Source organism: Mizuhopecten yessoensis, unplaced genomic scaffold (genome assembly GCF_002113885.1).
Source record: "Mizuhopecten yessoensis strain PY_sf001 unplaced genomic scaffold, ASM211388v2 scaffold11003, whole genome shotgun sequence".
In the NCBI taxonomy this organism is placed as follows: domain Eukaryota; kingdom Metazoa; phylum Mollusca; class Bivalvia; order Pectinida; family Pectinidae; genus Mizuhopecten; species Mizuhopecten yessoensis.
The window spans coordinates 61937-85461 of NW_018408830.1; the positions used below are offsets into that span (position 1 = coordinate 61937).

A 23525-nucleotide genomic window follows, 5' to 3' on the forward strand; every position below is an offset into this window, starting at 1 on the left:
TACAAAGAAAAGAGAGCTAGCTGTGGTTTGTACAAAGACAAGAGAGCTAGCTGTGGTTTGTACAAAGACAAGAGAGCTAGCTGCGTTTTGTACAAAGACAAGAGAGCTAGCTGTGCTTTGTACAAAGACAAGAGAGCTAGCTGTGTTTTGTACAAAGACAAGAGAGCCGGCTTTGTATCAATGGTGGAAAAATGTTTTTTTCATGGGATCTGGAATAAAGTTTTTGTTGATGCGAATATCTCTATAATTCGATATACAGTATCCCATTCTGAATTGTCATAATATCTAATCTCGTGCTAAAATTCATGTGTGCTATTTTTAATAAAAGAATTGATATAAATAGATTGATATAAAAACAATTATGGCAAGACACGTAAACCGCCCTTGTATCTGAATTTGATTAACTTGATATGAACGATGTCTTGACAGCGCATACATTTATGAAGAAATGAGGACGAACACACTTGAATTTTGTATTATTTAGATACTGAAATAACATGGTGTTACAGCTCCCTTCATTTCTACTGAAATTGGAGGATTGATAATGTTCGGATTACACTGCTCTTGATTGGGATTCTTTATTTCACAGTGTGAAAGGTTACATTGTCAAGGTAGTTGACTTCATTTCAAAACTTCCATCTACGTCCAGTGCACGATATTCAGAAAAAAGTATACCAAGAGTACGATTCCGTAATTTACAAATCTTTAATAAATATGTTTGCATATTCAAAGGTGTATATGGGTTTGAATGGTGTCACTTCATATCTCATATACGGTATAGGGATATGAAGAGATAACACATTCAAGTTGAACTCGCTGCTCCATCCCAGTGACTAGCCTGTGTGTTACGCCAGTATTCAGGTGAGAGCAATGCTAATCTGGTCATGAATGGAATGGATGGTTGACAGTTAATTATTTGTCAAATTTGCGTTGCCCCACGTGTTCATTATATACACCAACAGCGATATGTGTATTGAGCAGGGGAATGATAGCCCGGATCTCGAGTTTGATAAGTCCCCAAGAAAGCGGATAACGGCAGCGATAGCGGCACATAGGCTACAGCTCCTGTCAATCAAAGTACGCTGACGTTTCTAGATCGATCAGCCTGAATAAAGATTTTAAAACTAATCCATCTCTTTAAAAATGACTTTACATTGGATTTTTGAATTTATTTGTTCAAAACGGATCACCGTTTGCAACAAAGTAAATTTTTTAAAACAGTTTTTGACAGATTAAAGAATAATCTGGAGACAAAACTGAATTAAGCTGTAAGCTGACCGCGATTTTTACGACGGCACCCGTTATAGATCTAGAACAATGTGTTTGCAGATTAAACAGACAAGTGTAAATATCAACGGCCCTGATAGCCACCTCGAAGTGTTTGACTTCGTGGTCAGTAGCCGCGGGTCAAACTGACCAACATATATCTAGACATGTTGGCAAAACAGGTTAGAAACACGTGAGGCTTTTGTGTTTGTAACCTGAGGTCAATTGAACTCTCCTGGATTTGAGGGGAGAACGTATAGTAATTTGAGGTGCAGGTGTCCGTCTTCTGAAGATATGCATGGGCTCATGTTGCGTTTTGTTTTGCTTTGATGTCTCATTGTATTTTATTTTTTTTATGTCTTACATTGCCATTGCGATTTGATTTCTGATGTTTGGTGTCGTCATATTGACACTGTGGTAGATTTTGACTTTTTTACTCGAGAAAGGACATTGTCCGCAGATGTATGTTGGAATTCCAAATGGAAAGCAAGGGTTATTAAAATAAATACTATCAAATACTAGGTAATGGAGCATCAATTTCAAAATTAGTTTTTCGATACATAAAACCAAACAAAGTAAACAGTTGCGACTAAATTGTCCATTTATGACTCAGCAATGGTGCTGAGTGTCAAAGAATGAAAATCAAATGTCGGAAATGCTCCGAAACATATGGCGAAATGCAGCTTAACGGAAGTCTATAAAACCGCTTACAATGTCACAAAGTAACAACGTTTTTTTCTGCAACTGATAATTTATTCTAAAACTAGTATTTGTTTTATAAATAAACCGTACCGGAAAAAAATCAGGAAAAAGTATCATCGATACATATATGGTCAACATGTTAATATCATTACACAGTATTGTTTTAAGACTTCAGAAACAAACATGCAGGCATGCTACTTAGCAATGTGGTAGTGTTTTGTACAAAAAAAAATGAAGATCATTTGGATTGTTCGTTGTCCAGAGCAAATGTAGAAGTGATTGATAATGATACTGTAAAATGGATTTTTTAAGTGTGGAATTATTCGCGTTGTTACTCATTAAACTGAATGTAAATATATATCCTCTATTTTTCTATAATGTATATAAACTATGAAAAAATAGTTGCATGCGGATATTTTCGCGCTAATTTACACAATGAACAAATCGTGAACATTTCAACATCGTGAAAATGTCCATCATAACAGTAAGTTGCATCAAGCTTAAATATCCTAATGAAAAAAAGGTAGCATATTTACCTTCATTGACATGGGGGGAGTTCTCGAATAAGCAAAAGCGCTTACCCTTCCGGGATATCTGGTATTGTTCACGTGGCTCTTGTTCAAGAGTTTCCTTCTTAATAGTTTTTTTTGTCATTTTCTAAAATATTTTCATTAACTTTGAGTTCGAATACGGTTCTGTTGGAATTCTCTGGTTTTCTCTTCATAACAATTACAAGAATGTCAATTTTTACAAAAAGCATGTCATCAGTAGTTTCATACTTACTTATTATCACGGAAATATCCTTTGATTTAGCCAACTTTGGCTTCCCATTCACTTCTGTTATCCTGCGTCCTGCTGAACAAGTGGTTTCTTAGTCAGGGTTTTTATACAGGCGCAACACCAATCTGCTCTGCAAAATACTTTTCTCGTGCCATTAATTTACCATTTGTGCAATATAATTATATATATAAGGACGTAAATCACATTGACAGTGTCGTTGTATTCTGGAGGAGACCTTAGGAGGCTCATACGTTGCAGGACACGATTCCTTTCTAGAGCGTATGTGTGTGCCTCTGATTATCTGCAGGTGTGCTTTTCATTCGGTCACTATCCTATCGTTTTCTTCTTTTGCGATTTGTTGTTTTATTAATTGTATGTTGAGGATGTGTTTATATCACTTGACACAATGTGTATGCAATGTTCAATCTCGTGGTGATTCGTTTATGCTTGTCGTGTTGATTAATTCAGACATTGCACGTGCTTTATGGTAGGTATTCAGTTGCACTAAAAGGTCTTCACGTAAATATTCGCTGTTTTTATATTTTCTTTCTGTTTCACCGATTTGAGTTTGATTTAGGGTTCCGTTGACACGCAGTCCTCACTCACTGGGATGCGTGACCGGTATAATTTCTTGCTTTTAATACCTGGTAAATGACGTTGTAACGTGATTGGAATGAAACCATGTCAAATATGTTTAAGTTAGAGTATCTAGAGTTTTGCTGGAGTAAATCTCCAAGGAAATACAACAGACGAAAGAAACATAACGATGAGGTCGATGATTGGCAACCAATCTCAAAAGAATGAAGCAATTTGTAAATAATTAATTTCAATATGATACGCTATAATGACATATGTGTACCTTACATGAATGACTACTATCTTGTAGGAGTCTGGTGAGTCTGGTGAGTTTAGCAAGTTTAAGTTCAGTTGAAATGTTCTTAAAGACGTCTATCGATATCATTTCTCATTTTCGATATTATATAATTGACAGACTTCATCAACAGATTTCATCAATAGCACGTTGAGTCATGGCTTAAAAATAGAGTTAGAAATGTGTGTTAAGTAAAGTATTTTCTTTTAATTACTAATTGAAATCTTTTTTTAATAATGCTATACGGTGATATACGCTTTAGTTTAATGATTAAAATGTGTTCAAGTTTCAAGTTTCACCTTAATGTATTACATGTATTAAGGTAAGAAAAAACAGAATTGTGCTTGAGTGGTTTTCTTACCTGTCCTATGTATAAGACGTAAACTTGTACAGTGTGGAGAAAATCTGTCTCATATCGTGTCAACACACCACTGTTTAACTGTATGTACGTACAAATCCCAACTTACAAACCCCATTCATAAATCTGTGTTTACCACTCGGTACAAATACACGCAGTCCTCACTCACTGGGAGGCGTGCCCGGTATAAACTATATGGCTGAGTGCGTAAAGTGTTCTAAACGTATAATCAAATAGTGCGTTCATACAGATTTAACTATTAAGGAAATATAGCAACAGTTAAATAATTAAAAATAATTGTTAAAGATATATAATTTCTTCGCCAAAAATGAAACCGTAGATTGATTCGTTCTGTCCATATGGATCCGCACCTGTGACAGGTGTCCCCTAAATCTCTGTCGCAGATAAGGATAGGTGACGTCATCGGTTTAATAGATGTACGCTGAGAGATTGTGATCTTGTAGTTTGTTTTTATCTCCACGTCCGTAAATACACACAGGTAATCTAGGGTAGCATGAATCAAGATCAGCTAGTTTTATTGTGTGTCTGTATAAACACTTGCGGTGTTTCGTGAAGCCGACGGCCTAGTAATATACATATGATATCAATTTGACCTAATTTAGGGACTTATTGAATTAACACTTCAATTTGTATGAGTTATCGGTGTCCTACTTTCGAAAATGAAAACAAGATTGTTTTTTTCATTTAAATTTGTTGGCCGGTGTCACATTATTGATGCAATAACTGTTTCACTGTTTACAATAATGTCTGGTTTGTGATGATGTAACGTATCAAACTAGGACCAATAAGTAAACAAGACGCATCCGTTTACAAGTGGCCTGATAAATACCCCACGGGAGCTCAAACTCTGTAAAATATGGAAGTTATTGAAAGTGAAATGCATCTCATTTACAAATGTATTTTAGACAAAAAGTCAATATAACTATTCTTGGGGAAACATTTTTGGGGAAACATTTTAAATTAAGTCCTTGTTAGAGCAGAAATATTTAAGAAGAGTTATTATTTGTTAGAATACGTTTAGTATTGTTAATGTTTTTGTACCTCACAAATGATTACATTAATGGCGATTTGTGTCAAGAAACTTTGTACCTGAAAGCAAATCCAAATGGATATGACGAAAACCAAATTATTGTACATGTAAAACGGATATCATTTTTGTTCATTATCGAGGCTGTGGTATCCTCCATCTTCTGTTGTCTTGTCAATGTCCATAGAACGGGTTACGGGAGAAAGTAACATTAGTTGCCTCCTCCTATCATGTAGCTTGATATAACAGACATGTTATTCCTTATCTAATATAAATATATATATATATATAGTAGATAATAAATAAATAAGTCCTTGCGAAGGAAAATATAGAATAAAAACAATTTTTTCAGATCGTCCGCTAGGCCTTTCTGCCTTCTAGGGCTTCTTCAGGCGGATTGACAGTGTCGTTGTATTCTGGAGGAGATTGATATAGAGTTTTATTTTATTTTATAATGGACACGTCTGGGACTTTAAAGGGGTAATCTGGAGGCGGATTGATATATATATATATATGTTCTCTTAAGAAAACGTTCAGAACAAAACACTTTCTTAACTTTCCTGGGTTATTGATAAGATATACACGACGTATTGCATTTGCGCTTCAGAATATTTACAATTGTAATACCCTTGGACGTGCCGGTAGTTTGCCTAGCTGTGTTGTTTTTACTGGGGATATGATGATGTTTAGACGTAGGTAATGCGTTTCCGTTGTCGATGCCTATTTGTATCCAACTTCGGTTTTCATTTTAGTCTTATGTGTTACCTATGTTGTACTCTTGTTATATTTTACATTAGATAGGACGCAGACTTGCTAGCTTTTTAGAGTTAATTGGATACGTACTAATTGATAATGACACTTAATATTATGGTAATATATGTTTGTATTCATTTTGTGTATTTAATATACGTACTAGTCGATCGATCACGTTTTTCAGAAAAAATGTAAACGTCATCCCAGGACAACTATTTTACCTAATGAAGCGACGTTTTTTTCACTGATGTTCCACCTAAAACTCTGATTCCGCGTCTCCTTTTTATTTTAGCATATGTCCTTTTTCTGTTTAATCAGGATTATTGATGAATTAATGGATGCTGCATTAAGGTTTCTCAAAGCTTATAATTAAAGCTGATCATTTGTTACATACCCTTGTATGCATGTGACTGCACGTTTGCTAAACCCCTTACATGAATCTGCATGCAAGACGATTTCTACGCTAATTTGTAATTTATTTGCATTTTGAATAATTCATTATCAAAAAACGATAAACTGTTTATTTAAATTTAAGTTACCTACATTCAAATGTGTATTGATGAAAGGACGTGATGTATAACTATATAGATTTTGATTTTATTTTGCAATGAATATCTAATGTTCACTGTAAGTAATAATTAGAATATGTTGTAAAATATCGATTTCCAGTGGCTATTTAAGCCATTTAATGTTCTGACTTAACCCAAAAGATATTTAAATCTATGTAATCATTATGATGGCATATGCCATGTTGATATGCCTTAATAAAGGAAATTGTGCGTGAACAATAGAATGAACCGAAACGAGAAAAACAATTCCTCTTTTTTTGAATTGCGAATTATGTATATAGAGCAGTCCAGTCTTTGCAATATATATCGGTTAAAAGATATAAATAATCAAACTAGATTAACTATCATGTAGCGTCATTAATTTTAACTGATAAGGTAATCATGTGTCGTTCAATATTTATATTTTAAGGCTGTAGTAATGTAATAACGTTTGTAGCCAGAAATGCAGCTATATATATAAATACTAGATCTGGACATCCTGTCCCGTTTTGGCAGTTTCATCGGCAAAATATCAGAAGTCCTTGAACGGGAAAAAAATATTCTTTGGCATAATGCCAGAGAACTATGGATTCGTGTTGAATTCATTCTTTGGCACAATATGATTTACTTCTACATCAGTTTTCCTTCTGTTTGATAATATTTTATTACACAAAAAATTGTAGGTATTGGGCGCAGTTTTTAGCTTAATTACGTCTGTTTCGAGGTCTCGTGTCACTTTTTATATAGCCTCGTACACATCAACGATACATTTGGAGGAATATATAAATGGCCTGATAATATATATACACATGCGTAGATTTTATGAATGGGGAGTCCAATATTTGGCGAGGGACACGGTACATTAATTTTTTACGCCAACACGCCGTGTGGTTGTAAAGTCGATCCCATCAAAGGGGCCAGCCATTACGGACTTTGGTCACTGTTGCGTGATTAACGTAACATGTCGGAGAGGTACGTCTGGGGCTATAGACTGGTATTCCTGGGGCTATGCATGGGTACACTGTACGTCTGGGGCTATAGACGAGTATTTCTGGGGCTACCGAGGGGGATGTCTGAGGTTATAGAGAGTAACTCCTGGGGCTGTAGGGGTATACCACCTTGAGCAAGAGATGGGCACGTCTGGGACTTTAAAGGGGTATGTCTGGAGCTTTACATGGGTACATGGTACGTCTGCAGCTTTAGACGAGTATTCCTTGGGCTACCGAGGGGGATGTCTGGGTTTATAGAGTAGGTAGAGGAGTATACATGGGGCTATCGAGAGGTACGTCGGGGTTACCTTTGGGACTTTAGAGATGAATGTTTGGAGCCATATCGGTATATACGTAGAGGGCCAAAGAAGGGCACGTCGCATGGGACTGAATGGGAATGTTTAGGCTATAGTGGTATACGTCTTTGGAACATAAAAGAGGGCATCGTGATTTTATAGGAGAGACTTTCTTGTCATATTTATTGTTAAAAAGAGTCTATGGGTTTATAAAGAATAAACAAAGAAGATAATTGGGCGTCCAGGAGAACGGGAGAGTACAAGTTTGCATGTACCGAAACATATGTAATGGGTTGTTTATGCGTGTTTCTAAAATATGGGTATGTCTGGTACAGACGATTGGTTGACTAGGGGTCGTCAGTAAAGCTTCTCTACTTACAGTACTGATATGTATTCAGAATTTAGAGAGTTATCGCTTGGGGTAGAGAATCATGAGAAGTATTCTCCATTTTTACATTTTGTCGGAATAATAGCTTTTTATAGCTTATTTTAAATGTTTTTTAAATATCCGACGTTAAATAAAGTTTATTGTATTGTATTATTGTATTGTACATCATAATATTTATCGTCCATAGCAATTCCATGTGATCGAGAGAAAAAAATCTTCCTCAACGAAGTTCATTGTGTGCATCGATACGTTACCTACTAACCTATTATGTCATAATGGCCCCACAACCAAATGGCGTCATATAAGGCCAAACAATTAACAAATGGAAATCCGGTAGGTGTAACACGGTAGTAAAATGTTGTAGAAAGGGGTTGCTAAGGACAGGACGAAGATACCCGATGTTGAAATTTCTACAGAAGGAGATCCATGTTGATTTCTTCCTGAGATCTCAAAGAAAGAGGTCATACAAGTTGTATCGAGCAATCATGTAGAGCGTTATAGCAGGTTCAGTTTATCCCCGAACCTAGAGTTGCGTTTTTTCTTTGAAAAAAAGTAAACAATAGCGCTCTTCGCTCTAAATAATGATCACCACTAAAAATAAAATCACTAAATCAACATGTGTTGGTACTTTAAACTCAGCATCATAAAGCTTTTAATTTAAAAAAAATCGCCGCGAAAATATGGGTGTGTACATACAGATAGGTTTACAGTAACGAGAGATTCGTCTAGTATGTTCCGAATTGCATTTTGCACTGTTTAAGATATCTGTGATGGGACGGTGATCTACCTGTTACAGTGATAGCCATGATATGCCTACATGTGGTTGTCTATAGCAATATAAACTCTTACTCTATAAAATAAGTTGTCTCGAATCACTTTAGATTAAAATCCGGACTTTAAAATCCTACCTTCTCTTATCTTGAAAAAGTCATTCATGAAATATAGCCTTTCTATTTTTTAGACATGTATTTTTGAAGTGTTTTGATATGTGACATGGGTCAATTGAAACTACTGACCCGCGAGAGGTTCCCTCTCGTGTTACCTATACTTCCCAGTACGGTACTGAAAGCTTCGCTGTATTGACAAGGACGCTTGTGTTTATATAGACGGAATCGTAAGGGGAGCTGTTTGCTCTTTGACAGCGCCGTATATGTCAATTCAGCACTTTTCTTTTTTTCATTTTTTTTGCGTTCTTACCTGAGCCGACATCAGAACATTTACTGATATCATTACGCTCTGACCTACATTTCTGTATATAAATATACCTTACAAAAAACAATAAACGGCAGTATGCAATGAATATATGTTTAAATATTCACTGAACACCAAAATAAAACATGAAACATGCCTACCTTGCTTAAAGATGGGTTATTCTGTATAATTGATTGAGATCTGATATGGAATATTGCCCAAACATTGTGGATGTGACTCACATGTTGTTATTGTCAACAGTGGGACGTTATATATATATATATATGTGTGTGTGTGTGTGTGTGTGCACTGTGGATACGCTCATGGAATGACGTCATCGGGAGGGTACAAGGACGGTGTAAGAGTATTTTATGTTCGAAGAGATAAGTTTATATAATAGTGTTAAACGTTTTACAAAAGGATATCAACTACAGATTACTGTAACACTATCATCATCCACTTGAATTAAAGAGATGTCTGTATTCTCAGTAGTTTTATTTATGATTACGACATTATCATTGACTCCTATTAACACTTGGTTCGGTTTCGTTCCTTGAATATTTCCATACGTTTGTTCGATGAGTAATGTTAAGCTGATAGAGTAATGATAAAACAAACGAAACACGCACACGCCTTGAATTGCACTTATTCAATGATGCTAGGGGCCAAAATGGGGATACCAAAATGAGTCTTAACTTCTGATGAAATATAAGGGGGATACATGAACCCCTTTATTTTTTTTTATTTTTTTTAAATGATAAAGGAGTATTGTTAAAATGTATTCTACGATATCTTTTCTGCATCTTCATGTAAAACCGCAATGAAGTGCATTATTTGCTGGCATCAGTTATTCTGTCTATTTTCAGATTTTGTCAAAATCATATTCATGCTTCTATAGTTCTTCAAATGTGTTCTCTGTCTTTTCAGATGAGGTCACAATCAAATGCAAGATGCTGACGTCGAAGCGTTTGTTTTATGACGGGACGTGTACTTCTAGTGACTATGTAGTGGAAAGGGTTTGTGCAGGACGATGTCATCCTGAGAGACAAGAAAATAAGTCTTGGTGGGGCGAATATCTTAAATATTGGCATTCCCAGTATGTGAAACACTGGAAATGCAAGGAAGGCAAAACGCGGCGACAGAGAATTAAGTTACTGTGCCCTAACGGCACAATTCGGACTTATAAGATTAGGGTAGTGAAGACATGTAACTGTGTACAATATTCTAAAAAGGACAATGAATCAAAATCTCGGAAAAGAAGACCACGTCGTAAACGCCGACGGCACCGTACAAAGAAAAGGAGGGGACAGGGAAGAAAGAATAAAAACAATAGAAAATACTTGAACAGTAATAGCCCAGAGTTATGAACGGTCTGTGCAAACTCTAGGAGGAACTTCTTTTCTATTTATAGAAACCACGTGTCGTCAATCGTTGTTTAATGTCTAATGATAGTAATAGATCGACCTATCGAGTCGGACGCACCTGTGTCTCCCAGAACACGTGGTGTGTTTATTGTTTGACAATACCCTCGACGATTCCCCCCGGAATATAACGGAAAAAAACCGCGACCAAAGGTGTTTACAAAATACGGAATGCTGATGGGGAAACTACACGACAGAGGAACAACGCGTTCTGTGGTACATGTATATACTTTGTTCGATATAGTCCTTTTACGCATGTCATATTTATTGACGAACGGGAAGTGACACAGTAAACATTCCCGCGCATGTGCAGTGTTCAGAATTAACGTTTCCTGTGGTGCATTCAACGAACGACAATCGCCTCTCCGTTTCCGGAGAACGAGATCCGTGAGTTTCCTGGCCTACAAATGACAAGACAATGCATTAACTAACATAAGGCCTTTGGAATTTGAAAGTTCCAGAAAGGTGCATAAGTTTCCCCCGATATCTGTGATCAACATTGTCTTTTAACATTGTTTATTTTGAGACTCGTTTGTTATGAATCCTCTATGTTGGTAACCGTTCCATTTTGTTGTCACTTATCGTATGTGTTCCATGTCCTCGAACTCAGTGCATTAAATCCAAACATAATTTATCTATACAAAGACATATTCTTGTGGCTACTTCAAACTTTATCAAATCTTGTTTCCATAGATTTTTAAACAAATGTTTCACTTCGTTGAGATACAATAAATGCAGTTGTGACCTACCTGTGATAACATGAGTGATGTATTCTAGTGGATTTTTGATAATTTCTGCAACTAGATCCCTTTATGTTATCTTAAAATCCTTTCGAATGAACAAATATGTTTCTAAAATGTAATAAATGTCTCTTGTGTAGAACAAAAAAAATCTTAGTTGTATCAGGTATGTTATATCATTAAACTTTACCACTACCATCCATCATCTATATATCATCAGATTACTGTAGATCACGGGAGCGATCCGAACGACTAACTAGTATTAAGGATTTTTCAATGTTATCTTTGTTGAAATTGTATATATTTAACATTCGTGCGACAGTTATAATCACAACCGACATATATCGCAAAAAAAACCACAGCGAATATATTGTATACAGGAAAATGTTCGCTAGGTGAAATATTCGCCGTTTACCGGTAAATTACATATCCTCGTGATGTTATTCTAAGTCAAATTACCATGTATACAATGATTTAGACGTAAATTCAACTTCATGAATAAAACCCGTCGTAACGAAGGAGATGTAGAAACGGCGAAAATTCAACCACTGCAAATATTTACATGTATACAGTATACTCTTCGCAGAAGTCAGTGATTTTCAGTATTTATTTTATCACAGATTGTGTTGAAGCATATTTACAGGGTCAGATATGCTGGTGAACGTGTCATTTGAAACAACATTCCTCGAACATGTGTATTATTATATCGTTTGAAATGCAATTAATGACGTGTAAATGTTAAAATTAGTAAAATGGGTATTGCGTTAGAGTATTAGAAGTACATCTAAAATATTGGTCACAATTCCTTCGTCATTAAGTTTATCTATCAGCTGTTTTTAATCTACAAATAGTAATTTATCAGCATCAATTACCATAGGAGTCAGAAGGATTTTTTTAGAGTATATCATTGCAACGCCTACGTAGTCGAATGTGCTTAAATAATTGACACCTACCTACAAGCAATCCGTGATGTCAACACAATCGTTAGTGACGTCGACATTTAACTATAAATGTAATGACGCCGACAAATGTAATAAGTGAAATAAACACACATATCAATGACGTCAAATAGCAAACATCAATGACGTCATTACATATTCATTAACAGGTATTAAAAATTACTGTCCATAGTAGCAACAGTAAGATATTTCCCCACGGAAGAAACAATTGACGTATTTTTGCTTTTTGAGGAATCTTACCCCTGAAAGGGATTATGTCTTTAACAAAGAATACTTTTACCGAAACAACACATATGTACAATGACGTCATCTGATAATAAACAAAATGACGTCATTCGATCGTTTCGTTCTGAACTCACAACTTGAAGCTTGACTTACATCCTGAATTGAAACTTTGAAAACCGCAGAGAGTTCTTCTCGAAGCGAGAGAAGAAAGATTCCAGTCCCGTCATAAAACTACCTGGTCTTTAAAAATTAAGACCAAAGTCAACTAGAACTTTCAGGTCACAAAACGACATAGTCTCTTTAAATTCTATTGAAAAAACAATTGTACTGAATAATGAACCATACTATCAATTTAAGATAAAACTCGAATAAAATGTCTCATCTTATACGCTGTCTCGGTTTTTTAAATATATGGTCACAGTTTACTGGAATTTAGTTTATAATATTTTATCACAGATTACGTGACGGAGCGATTTACTATGTGTAGTATTAACGTCCTATATCTCTACGGCCAGTTGACCCTCAAGTATCCACTAACATCACTGTATGTGTTGTGATACCTTAGTGTCGTTATGAACGTACTCCTATGCTGGAACAATCCTTCTGGTATTCATTACTCCGGATTAAGATAATCCGGACAATCCTGATTGCAGTCGCTCTTCCGGTTATTATTACCACGAATTTAACATCTGTGAAATTACATTTCCCGATTTGCAACATAGAAAATTCTGTTTGATTTCGGAAACAAAAAGTTGGAAAGATGTTCCACAGCCGACCAAGTAGCTTTGCAATTGCAAGATTATAATTCACTTTTTTATTTTAGGAGATTTATCATTTTCATTAGATTCAAGATAATGTTTCCAAAGTTTATGAACCTTGAATGAGTTTTTTATCAGATGGTATGGTAACAAACCAAAAAGTATTGATAATTTCTTAATAATGCTTTCTCCATCAACACTGTCGCAATACACTATGGTGTATTATTAAAATATCAATATTATTGTGATAGCATTCTTATACGTTCTAAAAATGTATGCTATATCATTTGAACTATTGTGTAAAACGTCATCGTGGTCATCATTTGATGTTGGCTTGTTTTTTTTCATGGACATGTGTGTAAAAAATGAATAATACGCATTCATATTTGTGTGCATCTAATTACGTCACTGACATTTGTGTACATCTTTTATGACGTCATCTGTATTTGTGTACAACTAATTGCGTCACTGACATTTATGAATACTTATGTGACGTATGTAATATTTACATCCGTTTCTCATGCAATGTGCGTACAGATAGACACAATAAACAAACAAACATAATTCTATGACAATCGAATTGGTGTGGTTTGTTTGTAATATGCTGGTGTCTTATGGTGATGAGAGGCTTCAGACAATTCTACAACGGAATCAGACTTGATTAATTATCCCGGCCTCACAAATTCATCTAAATATTGCAGGCTGATATGTCTGTATGCATTAGCGTTCGTGTTTAAAATCGGTGGAATATTTATGTACTGTTTCAACACTAGATGATATCGTAACGAAACGAGTTAAGAGGATAGGGGATTTTTTGGTTTATAAACAATCAACGGTGTCATAGCAACTGCTGTAAATTTATCATCAGACTATTAACACAATAATGTTATAACTTTCTTATACGTTTTAGATATGAATGACGGTCAAATTGTGTGACTGCCATAATGACAATGTTATTTGATTATAGGTAGACTGTATCAACCTAGAAAAACGTTCACATAAAAATAAATAAATAAAAATGATATTACGTTATACAAAAGTATATTTAAATATAATTTCCTTCAACTCGAAAGTATTTGATACCATCCAGATACACGACAAAGGTCGAGATGAAGTCATTTACGTATCCCAGGTAACCTGCTGTAAATACTGCAATCTGCGCTGAGGAAATTGCACGTTTGGCGTAAAGACTGGATTTTCAGCAATGGGATGTCAATCAATTCCTGTCTGGGTTGACCTGGCCGGAGTCATCACTGCGGGATACGTCGATGGTGAAGGAAAACTTGCATGTACTTTCGGAACATCTTATTCACGTCTGTCCTTATAAACAGTGTATTTTTTTAGTCTCTTTTTGGTCTTTTGTTGTCATTCCGTGCCATCTTTGAGTTTTTATTGCTCGTGTCAACTCTGTGGTAAAGAATCATTTTGCAAAACAAAGAAACAAGAGAAAACCGAAGTGTCAACAAAACCACAACTCGAACTCAAAAAGCAGTAAAACTGGGGCAAAATATGAACTAATGAAACACACAAGGAGAATAAGACCAGGTGTTCCAGAAGGGTAGCGCCCTATGCTTCCTCGGCGACACCCACCATGTGTATCTAGGTAAAGCCAAAGGTATGTCACGTCCTCAGATCGAAGCCTCGAGTAGTGACAACAAAACCTCAAGGGATGAGTAAAATACGAACATACAAAGAAAAAGCAAATTTCCATGTGGAATCATGATGGTGACCATACATTTGTCCATAGTCTTCAAAGTTCTGCCTCTTTGGAAATCTGTCTTGTAACAGAGATAGTCCTTGGCTTGTCTGCCATAATAAACTCCTCGTTAATTTGTTGTTTCTTGTGAGATGTTGATGCATGGGACGTATATCATCGTATAAAGGATTGACAGACTGTCAGTTCATGCCTAACGCAGACAACTGGACGTCTGCAGATGTCTTTATCTAGCGATTAGGATGATTATATTATTCACCTGATGTCGAACATTTCCTCGCGATCGGGAAACGGATAATTAAATTTTATGTAACATATGGTTCAAGTCATCATATTACCACAGGGTAACACTATTCTGAAACACTATCTTCACAAAAAAACAAAGGACCGCATTATTTGCCCTCCTTACGAAAGCACGATTTCTTGTTGCAGAAGCGCAGCTAACTGATTTCATTGTACTTTGTAAGAGTCCCATTATCGACACACCAGTGAAGCTGATAGTCAAGAGCCACAGTGACAACAGATCCTGAGGAACTGATACCCAGTCTCTATACGATCTGTGAATCTTCTTACCAACAAAGGGAGGAGATATTATCTGTTTAATGGGAACACACATGGCCTAAGTTATAATTTTACGCCCAATTGAACAGCCACTTCAGCACCTGTCGCTTCATGCCTGTAAATGGCGGTTGCAGCCAGGGGCGGTTGTCTCGGTAGATATTCTAATTCACTAATTAAGCCAACGAGAAAACCGCTTGGAAAAATGAGCGCTATTTGACACAAACATTTGCCGTGAGAATTACAAAATTTAAAACGAACATGAAGTTTTTGCTACAGTAAAAAAAGCAATATAATTAATAATAAGTTATCCCTATTTGATAGTGACGTCTTATCAAATACTCTGTTTCAACGTTGTTTAATGTGAATTTCTGTCACCTTCAGTGGCATGTTTGGAATAATTATATGTATAATACCCATTCCCCTTGATAAATACCTATGATATTGTATTTGGAATGCTTCGTAATCGTAAAAGACATCAAAGTATACATCCCTTTGACAAATATTGATGTTTGTCAATATTTGAAGGTTAAGTCATTCACCCTTATCTAACCAAACTGGACTTGACCAGTCTATGATTTTGTACGGTTAAATGTGACTTTAGGGGTGAAAGGGTTAAGTTCATATCAGGATATTTAAAGTGAAATTTACACGAATAAAATGTTCCTGTGTTTTGTCCCTGTGCTAATAGTCAACACAGAAGTTGGGAATTATCTTAAAAGTCCTGCTCAAGTCGTCACCAGGACGCTACTATCCGAAACATATTGATACTTTGAAAATATATACAGAGAACAATCTTCTAGGGAACGCCTTCTTAACTGTGGTTGTATAATTGAATTATTTCGGTGTTTTTTTGATAACAATAACATTCCTGTTTTTTCCCCAAACTTCTGTGTTAACATAACAGGTCGCAGTTGATCCGATTTTTTACGGGCTTGCTCAGAATGTATGTGATAGAAGACGCTTTCCTTCCGAAACCCCTGGTCTTATTTATTGTCACGTCCTTTTCGAGGGTATTCGTATAAATCTTCTCTTTGTTCATATTTTGTCATAGTGTCATCGATTTTAACTTGAAATTACGGTTTCGCTTACATTTCCGTAATCTACCATCTCCTCAATGTCGTGGAGAAAATACATAGAGCATCAGCTCATATAAAACTCCCTCTTTCGTACAGTGGTGGTAGATTTGTGTCATTTCAATACATACTTTACGTTTGTATATTTTCTCCAGTACACATAAACATAGTATAACTAAAAAGTCCTGATACTTAGAACAGGATCTGGAAAAGGAAATAAACTGTGACACATAAACTCAAAGCACGAGGTAGATTTGCTGAGAACAACCGATTGATGCAAACTTAAAATCGCTTTATTCCTTTCGTGGTTTTTGTTTATACTGTAAATCAAGATTTGAAATATATTTCAGGAAAAAAGATCGAAAGTCTAAATCGTCCCGCTTTTATTACAGCTTAGTAGTAAGCCGTCATTGTTTGTCATGTTGTAAGTAATCGAGGAAGGTGACGGACGAAGAAGAATCTGGGGTGTCCCTTATTTCAAACGATCCGTGTGGTCAATACATTTCTTGTTAATTTAGGACAGCACATCGTAGATATATTGTAATGTGAAATTGAAAGACTTGGCTAGGTTTTTGCTTCCCATTCATCTATAATTTGCCTCGAATGAAAGCAAAAACAAACTGGCCAGACGAGGGACAGAATTTGTTCCAAAAGGAATGCCTGCAAGAAATAGTCCTTGCAAAGTGTGCATAATATATTTTAAGAAAAAATAGGCACAATTTTGATTAAATATCTAAACCCAGAGATAGGTTAGAAGCTCGTGTTCCGAATTCAAAAATAAATAAAATTGAAGGGCTGAATATTTGCGAATACCTATTTACATCTTGATGTTTTAAACAAAATACTGATTAGGATTAAATCGAAATATAAACAATACCCTAACCAGCATATACAACCCTATTCCGTACCACATTAACGAGATAAACAAATCACCTTCGAATCACCTTTTGATAATATCTATATACATTTTCAGTAAAAAGCAGGATGGAGTGTCATGCCTAATAATGCATTACGTAGCAATAATGTTTATCACCGATGTTTCAATATACTCTGAAATGTAACGGTCGGCATCTGGATCCATTTTGCGATTTTAAAGACAGTATTTACCGGTTTATTAACCTTATTGCACCTGTTCAGCCTTCGTCCGAGTTTATGATAGCATTCATTATGTTTTCTTTCCTCGGTTTTTCTTGATCTCGCGGTGTATAGAATTTAAGATACCATTTTGATGTTAATATAATATAGTTGTTTTTTATATATTTTATCTAATTCACAAGTGAGTTTAAAGGCAAAGACGACCGTAAGGGTTGTGCTTCGGTGTATTAAAGATAGGCTAAGATTTTAGAATAAGGTTGACTTTATTATTCATGTAAGTTTGAAACATAATGAGTCGCGAAGGAAATTTGTGAACCTCATTATGAGAGACTACAGTAATGTGATATGATAACGAGCTAATTTATTGTAACACAGACTAGTGTAGCTGTGGGGTGTTCATTTCCCAACAACAATAACATTATTTAAATGATGTCAATGATACTTAGTACAGGGTTTTCTTTAAGAATATGTTTGACCTTAACAGGATCACGTTTCTGCGGCTGTTACACATGATACTTATCTTTAATAGCTCTATATCTTGTAATTTACCTACACTACGACAATAACGGTCACCTCACACCAAAACCCCATGACAAACTGAACCACGCCCACTCGCTGTTTATGGAGTCTACAACTCCCAGTTGATATGCTTCTCCAGGACCAGTTCTCATAATGTAAACCATATAAATACTCTGAACACATACATTATGTACCATTGGTTCTCCACCAGTGCCAATTCGAGCTACGCTAACAAAATATGACGTTCGACATTAAATATATTTTGCTTGTTTTCGTGATATAAACCTGTTGCACATGCAACGGATATTTGAGGGATCAGAATAAAAGATGAAAACTCTTGGAATACCAGTACTGTTTTTCCTTTCTTGTTTGTTTGTTTAATGTTGGTTTTTTTTATTAATATCATTAACTTACACAATGTGATGGCATTTTGTTCATTAAGAACGTAATTTATTATAAAAGTGTAGTATTATTTTACATTAATAATTATATGCATAAAAAGTTCGAAGAATTCATTAAGCCACATCCATATTTTTGATAAAGTTTTGACATTGTTTTTGTCGATTATTTCAGACAAATTACACGTATACGCAATGTTTAAGAGAATGTGAGAGAGATGGTAGGCCAGTAAAAAGAAGGGCAGGATCAACAGTAATGTTGATTATAAGAAATCATTATAAAACATATCAGTTCTGTATGATCTGGGGGTAACCAGTAAAAGTTACCACGAAATACTGTATTTATTGTTTAATTTTATTGCTGTTTTCTGGTGTCCTCGTAGGCGGAAGGGGCGAGGGTTAATGGTCAGTTAATGGATAGCGCGACACGGAATGCGGACATACACAATTATTGTAAGGTGCGTTGGATATTTAGGTATCATACATCTGTTTTCATACCTAAGACAGGACAATCTCATGGGATAAATTGTGTTTTTGTTTTTTTATTCAAAGTTTTTTTCCCATTTTGTCATAATTGCAACGTCAGAAGTAGGAGGCCTACCAGAAGCGTGAATACCAAAGGGCAAAGTAGGAGCCGGAGTTACATGACGACAACATCAATATTGAGACACCAAAACAAATGGAAACGAAACAGGAGAGTCTCATAAAAATAACAATATATAAATAACTAGACTTTCATGAAACAGAAATTTATATATATGGCAAAAACTATTGGATTCCGAATCTTCACAACAATTCATATCAACAACGCTTTATCGCTGACTATTTCTAATTGCTCAACCAAGCTATTTTCTAATCTTTCATTGTCATTCTTAGAACTATTAAATAAGGGTTCGAGTCCTATTGCGATATTGTACAACAGGGAGTGGAATACATGGAATGTGAATTTTGAAGAATTCTAAAGATCTTTTGAACAATCTTGAACACCCCCTTTTGAAAACATGATTTTGTCTATCCAAATCTTTCATTTGCCGACCTTTTAAACAAGAATACCTCATACCAAACTACAGGTACGCCTTCGTTTGTTCTCTTGTTATGATATCTATACGCGATGTTTACATGTTGCAGTTTATTTGATATTCAGGAGTTCGAAGGGAAATATACTATGACCTGAACCTTGTGTAATATGAAGTTCGATGCTTTTTATTATGTTCATTAGTGTTTTTTCTGGTTTTTGTTGTCACTACCCGAGTTCTCTTTGTGAGGACGTGACATTACTTCTGGTTTTGTTGTCACTACCCGAGTTCTTTTTGTGAGGACGTGACATTACTTCTGGTTTTGTTGTCACTACCCAAGTTCCCGATGTGAGGACGTGACATTACTTCTGGTTTTTGTTGTCACTGCCCGAGTTCTCTTTGTGAGGAAGTGACATTACATCTGGTTTTGTTGTCACTGCCCGAGTTCTCTTTGTGAGGAAGTGACATTACATCTGGTTTTGTTGTCACTGCCCGAGTTCTCTTTGTGAGGACGTGACATTTCTTCTGGTTTTGTTGTCACTACCCAAGTTCCCTATGTGAGGACGTGACATTACTTCTGGTTTTTGTTGTCAATGCCCGAGTTCTCTTTGTGAGGACGTGACATTACATCTGGTTTTGTTGTCACTGCCCGAGTTCTCTTTGTGAGGACGTGACATTTCTTCTGGTTTTGTTGTCACTACCCGAGTTCTTTTTGTGAGGACGCGACATTACTTCTGGTTTTGTTGTCACTACCCAAGTTCCCTATGTGAGGACGTGACATTACTTCTGGTTTTGTTGTCACTGCCCGAGTTCTCTTTGTGAGGACGTGACATTACATCTGGTTTTGTTGTCACTGCCCGAGTTCTCTTTGTGAGGACGTGACATTTCTTCTGGTTTTGTTGTCACTACCCAAGTTCCCGATGTGAGGGCGTGACATTACTTCTGGTTTTGTTGTCACTACCCGAGTTATCTTTGTGAGGACGCTACATTACTTCTGGTTTTTGTTGTCACTACCCGAGTTCCCGATGTGAGGACGTGACATTAATTCTGGTTTTGTTGTCACTACCCGAGTTCCCGATGTGAGGACGTGATATTACTTCTGGTTTTGTTGTCACTACCCGAGGTCTTTTTGTGAGGACGCGACATTACTTCTGGTTTTGTTGTCACTACCCGAGTTCTCGATGTGAGTACGTGACATTACTTCTGGTTTTGTTGTCACTCCCCAAGTTCCCGATGTGAGGACGTGACATTACTTCTGGTTTGTTATCACTACCCGAGTTCTCTTTGTGAGAACGTGACATTACTTCTGGTTTTGTTGTCACTGCCCGAGTTCTCTTTGTGAGGAAGTGACATTACATCTGGTTTTGTTGTCACTGCCCGAGTTCTCTTTGTGAGGAAGTGACATTACATCTGGTTTTGTTGTCACTGCCCGAGTTCTCTTTGTGAGGAAGTGACATTACATCTGGTTTTGTTGTCACTGCCCGAGTTCTCTTTGTGAGGACGTGACATTTCTTCTGGTTTTGTTGTCACTACCCGAGTTCTCGATGTGAGGACGTGACATTACTTGTGGTTTTGTTGTCACTACCCGAGTTCTCTTTGCGATGACGTGACATTACTTCTGGTTTTGTTGTCACTCCCCGAGTTCCCGATGTGAGGACGTGACATTACTTCTGGTTTGTTGTCACTACCCGAGTTCTCTTTGTGAGAACGTGACATTACTTCTGGTTTTGTTGTCACTACCCGAGTTCTCTTTGCGATGACGTGACATTACTTCTGGTTTTGTTGTCACTGCCCGAGTTCTCTTTGTGAGGAAGTGACATTACTTCTGGTTTTGTTGTCACTACCCGAGTTATCTTTGTGAGGACGTTACATTACTTCTGGTTTTTGTTGTCACTACCCGAGTTCCCGATGTGAGGACGTGACACTACTTCTGGTTTTGTTGTCACTACCCGAGTTCTCTTTGTGAGGACGTGACATTACATCTGGTTTTGTTGTCACTGCCCGAGTTCTCTTTGTGAGGACGTGACATTACTTCTGGTTTTTGTTGTCACTACCCGAGTTCCCGATGTGAGGACCTGACACTACTTCTGGTTTTGTTGTCACTACTCGAGTTCTCTTTGTGAGGACGTGGCATTACTTGTGGTTTTTGTTGTCACTACCCGAGTTCCCGATGTGAGGACGTGACATTACTTCTGGTTTTTGTTGTCACTACCTGAGTTCCCGATGTGAGGACGTGACATTACTTGTGGTTTTGTTGTCACTACCCGAGTTCCTGATGTGAGGACGTGACATTACTTCTGGCTTTGTTGTCACTACCCGCGTTCCCGATGTAAGGACGTGACATTACTTCTGGTTTTGTTATCACTACCCGAGTTCCCGATGTGAGGAGGTGACATTACTTCTGGTTTTGTTGTCACTACTCGAGTTCTCTTTGTGAGGACGTGGCATTACTTGTGGTTTTTGTTGTCACTACCCGCGTTCCCGATGTAAGGACGTGACATTACTTCTGGTTTTGTTGTCACTACTCGCGTTCCCGATGTGAGGACGTGACATTACTTCTGGTTTTGTTGTCACTACCCGCGTTCCCGATGTGAGGACGTGACATTACTTCTGGTTTTGTTATCACTACCCGAGTTCTCGATGTGAGGACGTGACATTACTTCTGGTTTGTTTTGTTGTCACTCCCCGAGTTCCCGATGTGAGGACGTGCCATTACTTCTGGTTTTGTTGTCACTACCCGAGTTCTCTTTGTGAGGACGTGACATTACTTGTGGTTTTGTTGTCACTACCCGAGTTCCCGATGTGAGGACGGGACATTACTTCTGGTTTTTGTTGTCACTACCCGAGTGCCCGATGTGAGGACGTGACATTACTTCTGGTTTTGGTATCACTACCCGAGTTCTCGATGTGAGGACGTGACATTACTTCTGGTTTTGGTATCACTACCCGAGTTCTCGATGTGAGGACGTGACACTACTTCTGGTTTTGTTATCACTACCCGAGTTCTCGATGTGAGGACGTGACATTACTTCTGGTTTTGGTGTCACTACCCGAGTTCCCGATGTGAGGACGTGACACTACTTCTGGTTTTGTTATCACTACCCGAGTTCTCGATGTGAGGACGTGACATTACTTCTGGTTTTGTTTTCACTACCCGAGTTCCCGATGTGAGGACGTGACCTTACTTCTGGTTTTGTTGTCACTACCCGAGTTCTCTTTGTGAGGACGTGACATTACTTGTGGTTTTGTTGTCACTACCCGAGTTCCCGATGTGAGGACGGGACATTACTTCTGGTTTTTGTTGTCACTACCCGAGTTCCCGATGTGAGGACGTGACACTTCTTCTGGTTTTTGTTGTCACTACCCGAGTTCCTGATGTGAGGACGTGACATTACTTCTGGTTTTGTTATCACTGGACGTGACATTACTTCTGGTTTTTGTTGTCACTACCCGAGTTCTCGATGTGGGGTACATAATTAGTTGGATTTGACTTAGATGTCGTCGATAAAGCATAACACGCTTACCTATCCGGAACTCTTATTACCCTGGTACTTTTTCAATGGTCACACTGTAAATGCATTCTTTGTCCTTATTTTGCCGTGGTTTTATCGATTTTGAGTGTGTATCATGGTTTTGTTGACTTTTCGGTATTCTGTATTGTTTTGTTTATTTTTTTGTTTTTGTTTATTCACTCCTCTTTGTTAAACCTCAAGTTGTGTAGTGTATTCGTCTAAAAGGACACATCCTTATAAGGAATTGGCTCGTATGCTTCCAAAGACCACACATATAATATATAATACAGCAGTCAATTTTTCGTTTTCGTGCCAGGTGAATATTGGAAAACTTTAGATTTAAA

At 36.9% G+C, this 23525-nt stretch overlaps 1 protein-coding gene across 1 annotated transcript in view; it reads left to right on the forward strand.

Moving 5' to 3' along the window:
* Positions 1-13862, forward strand: part of LOC110464519 (sclerostin domain-containing protein 1-like) — a 37033-nt gene extending 23171 nt beyond the window's left edge. Inside the window, exon 2 of the mRNA XM_021519772.1 lies at positions 10118-13862. Within this exon, the coding sequence (XP_021375447.1) occupies positions 10118-10557 (440 nt within the window). The 3' untranslated portion in view covers positions 10558-13862. The remainder of the gene's footprint in view (positions 1-10117) is intronic.
* Positions 13863-23525: the final 9663 nt, after the last annotated feature.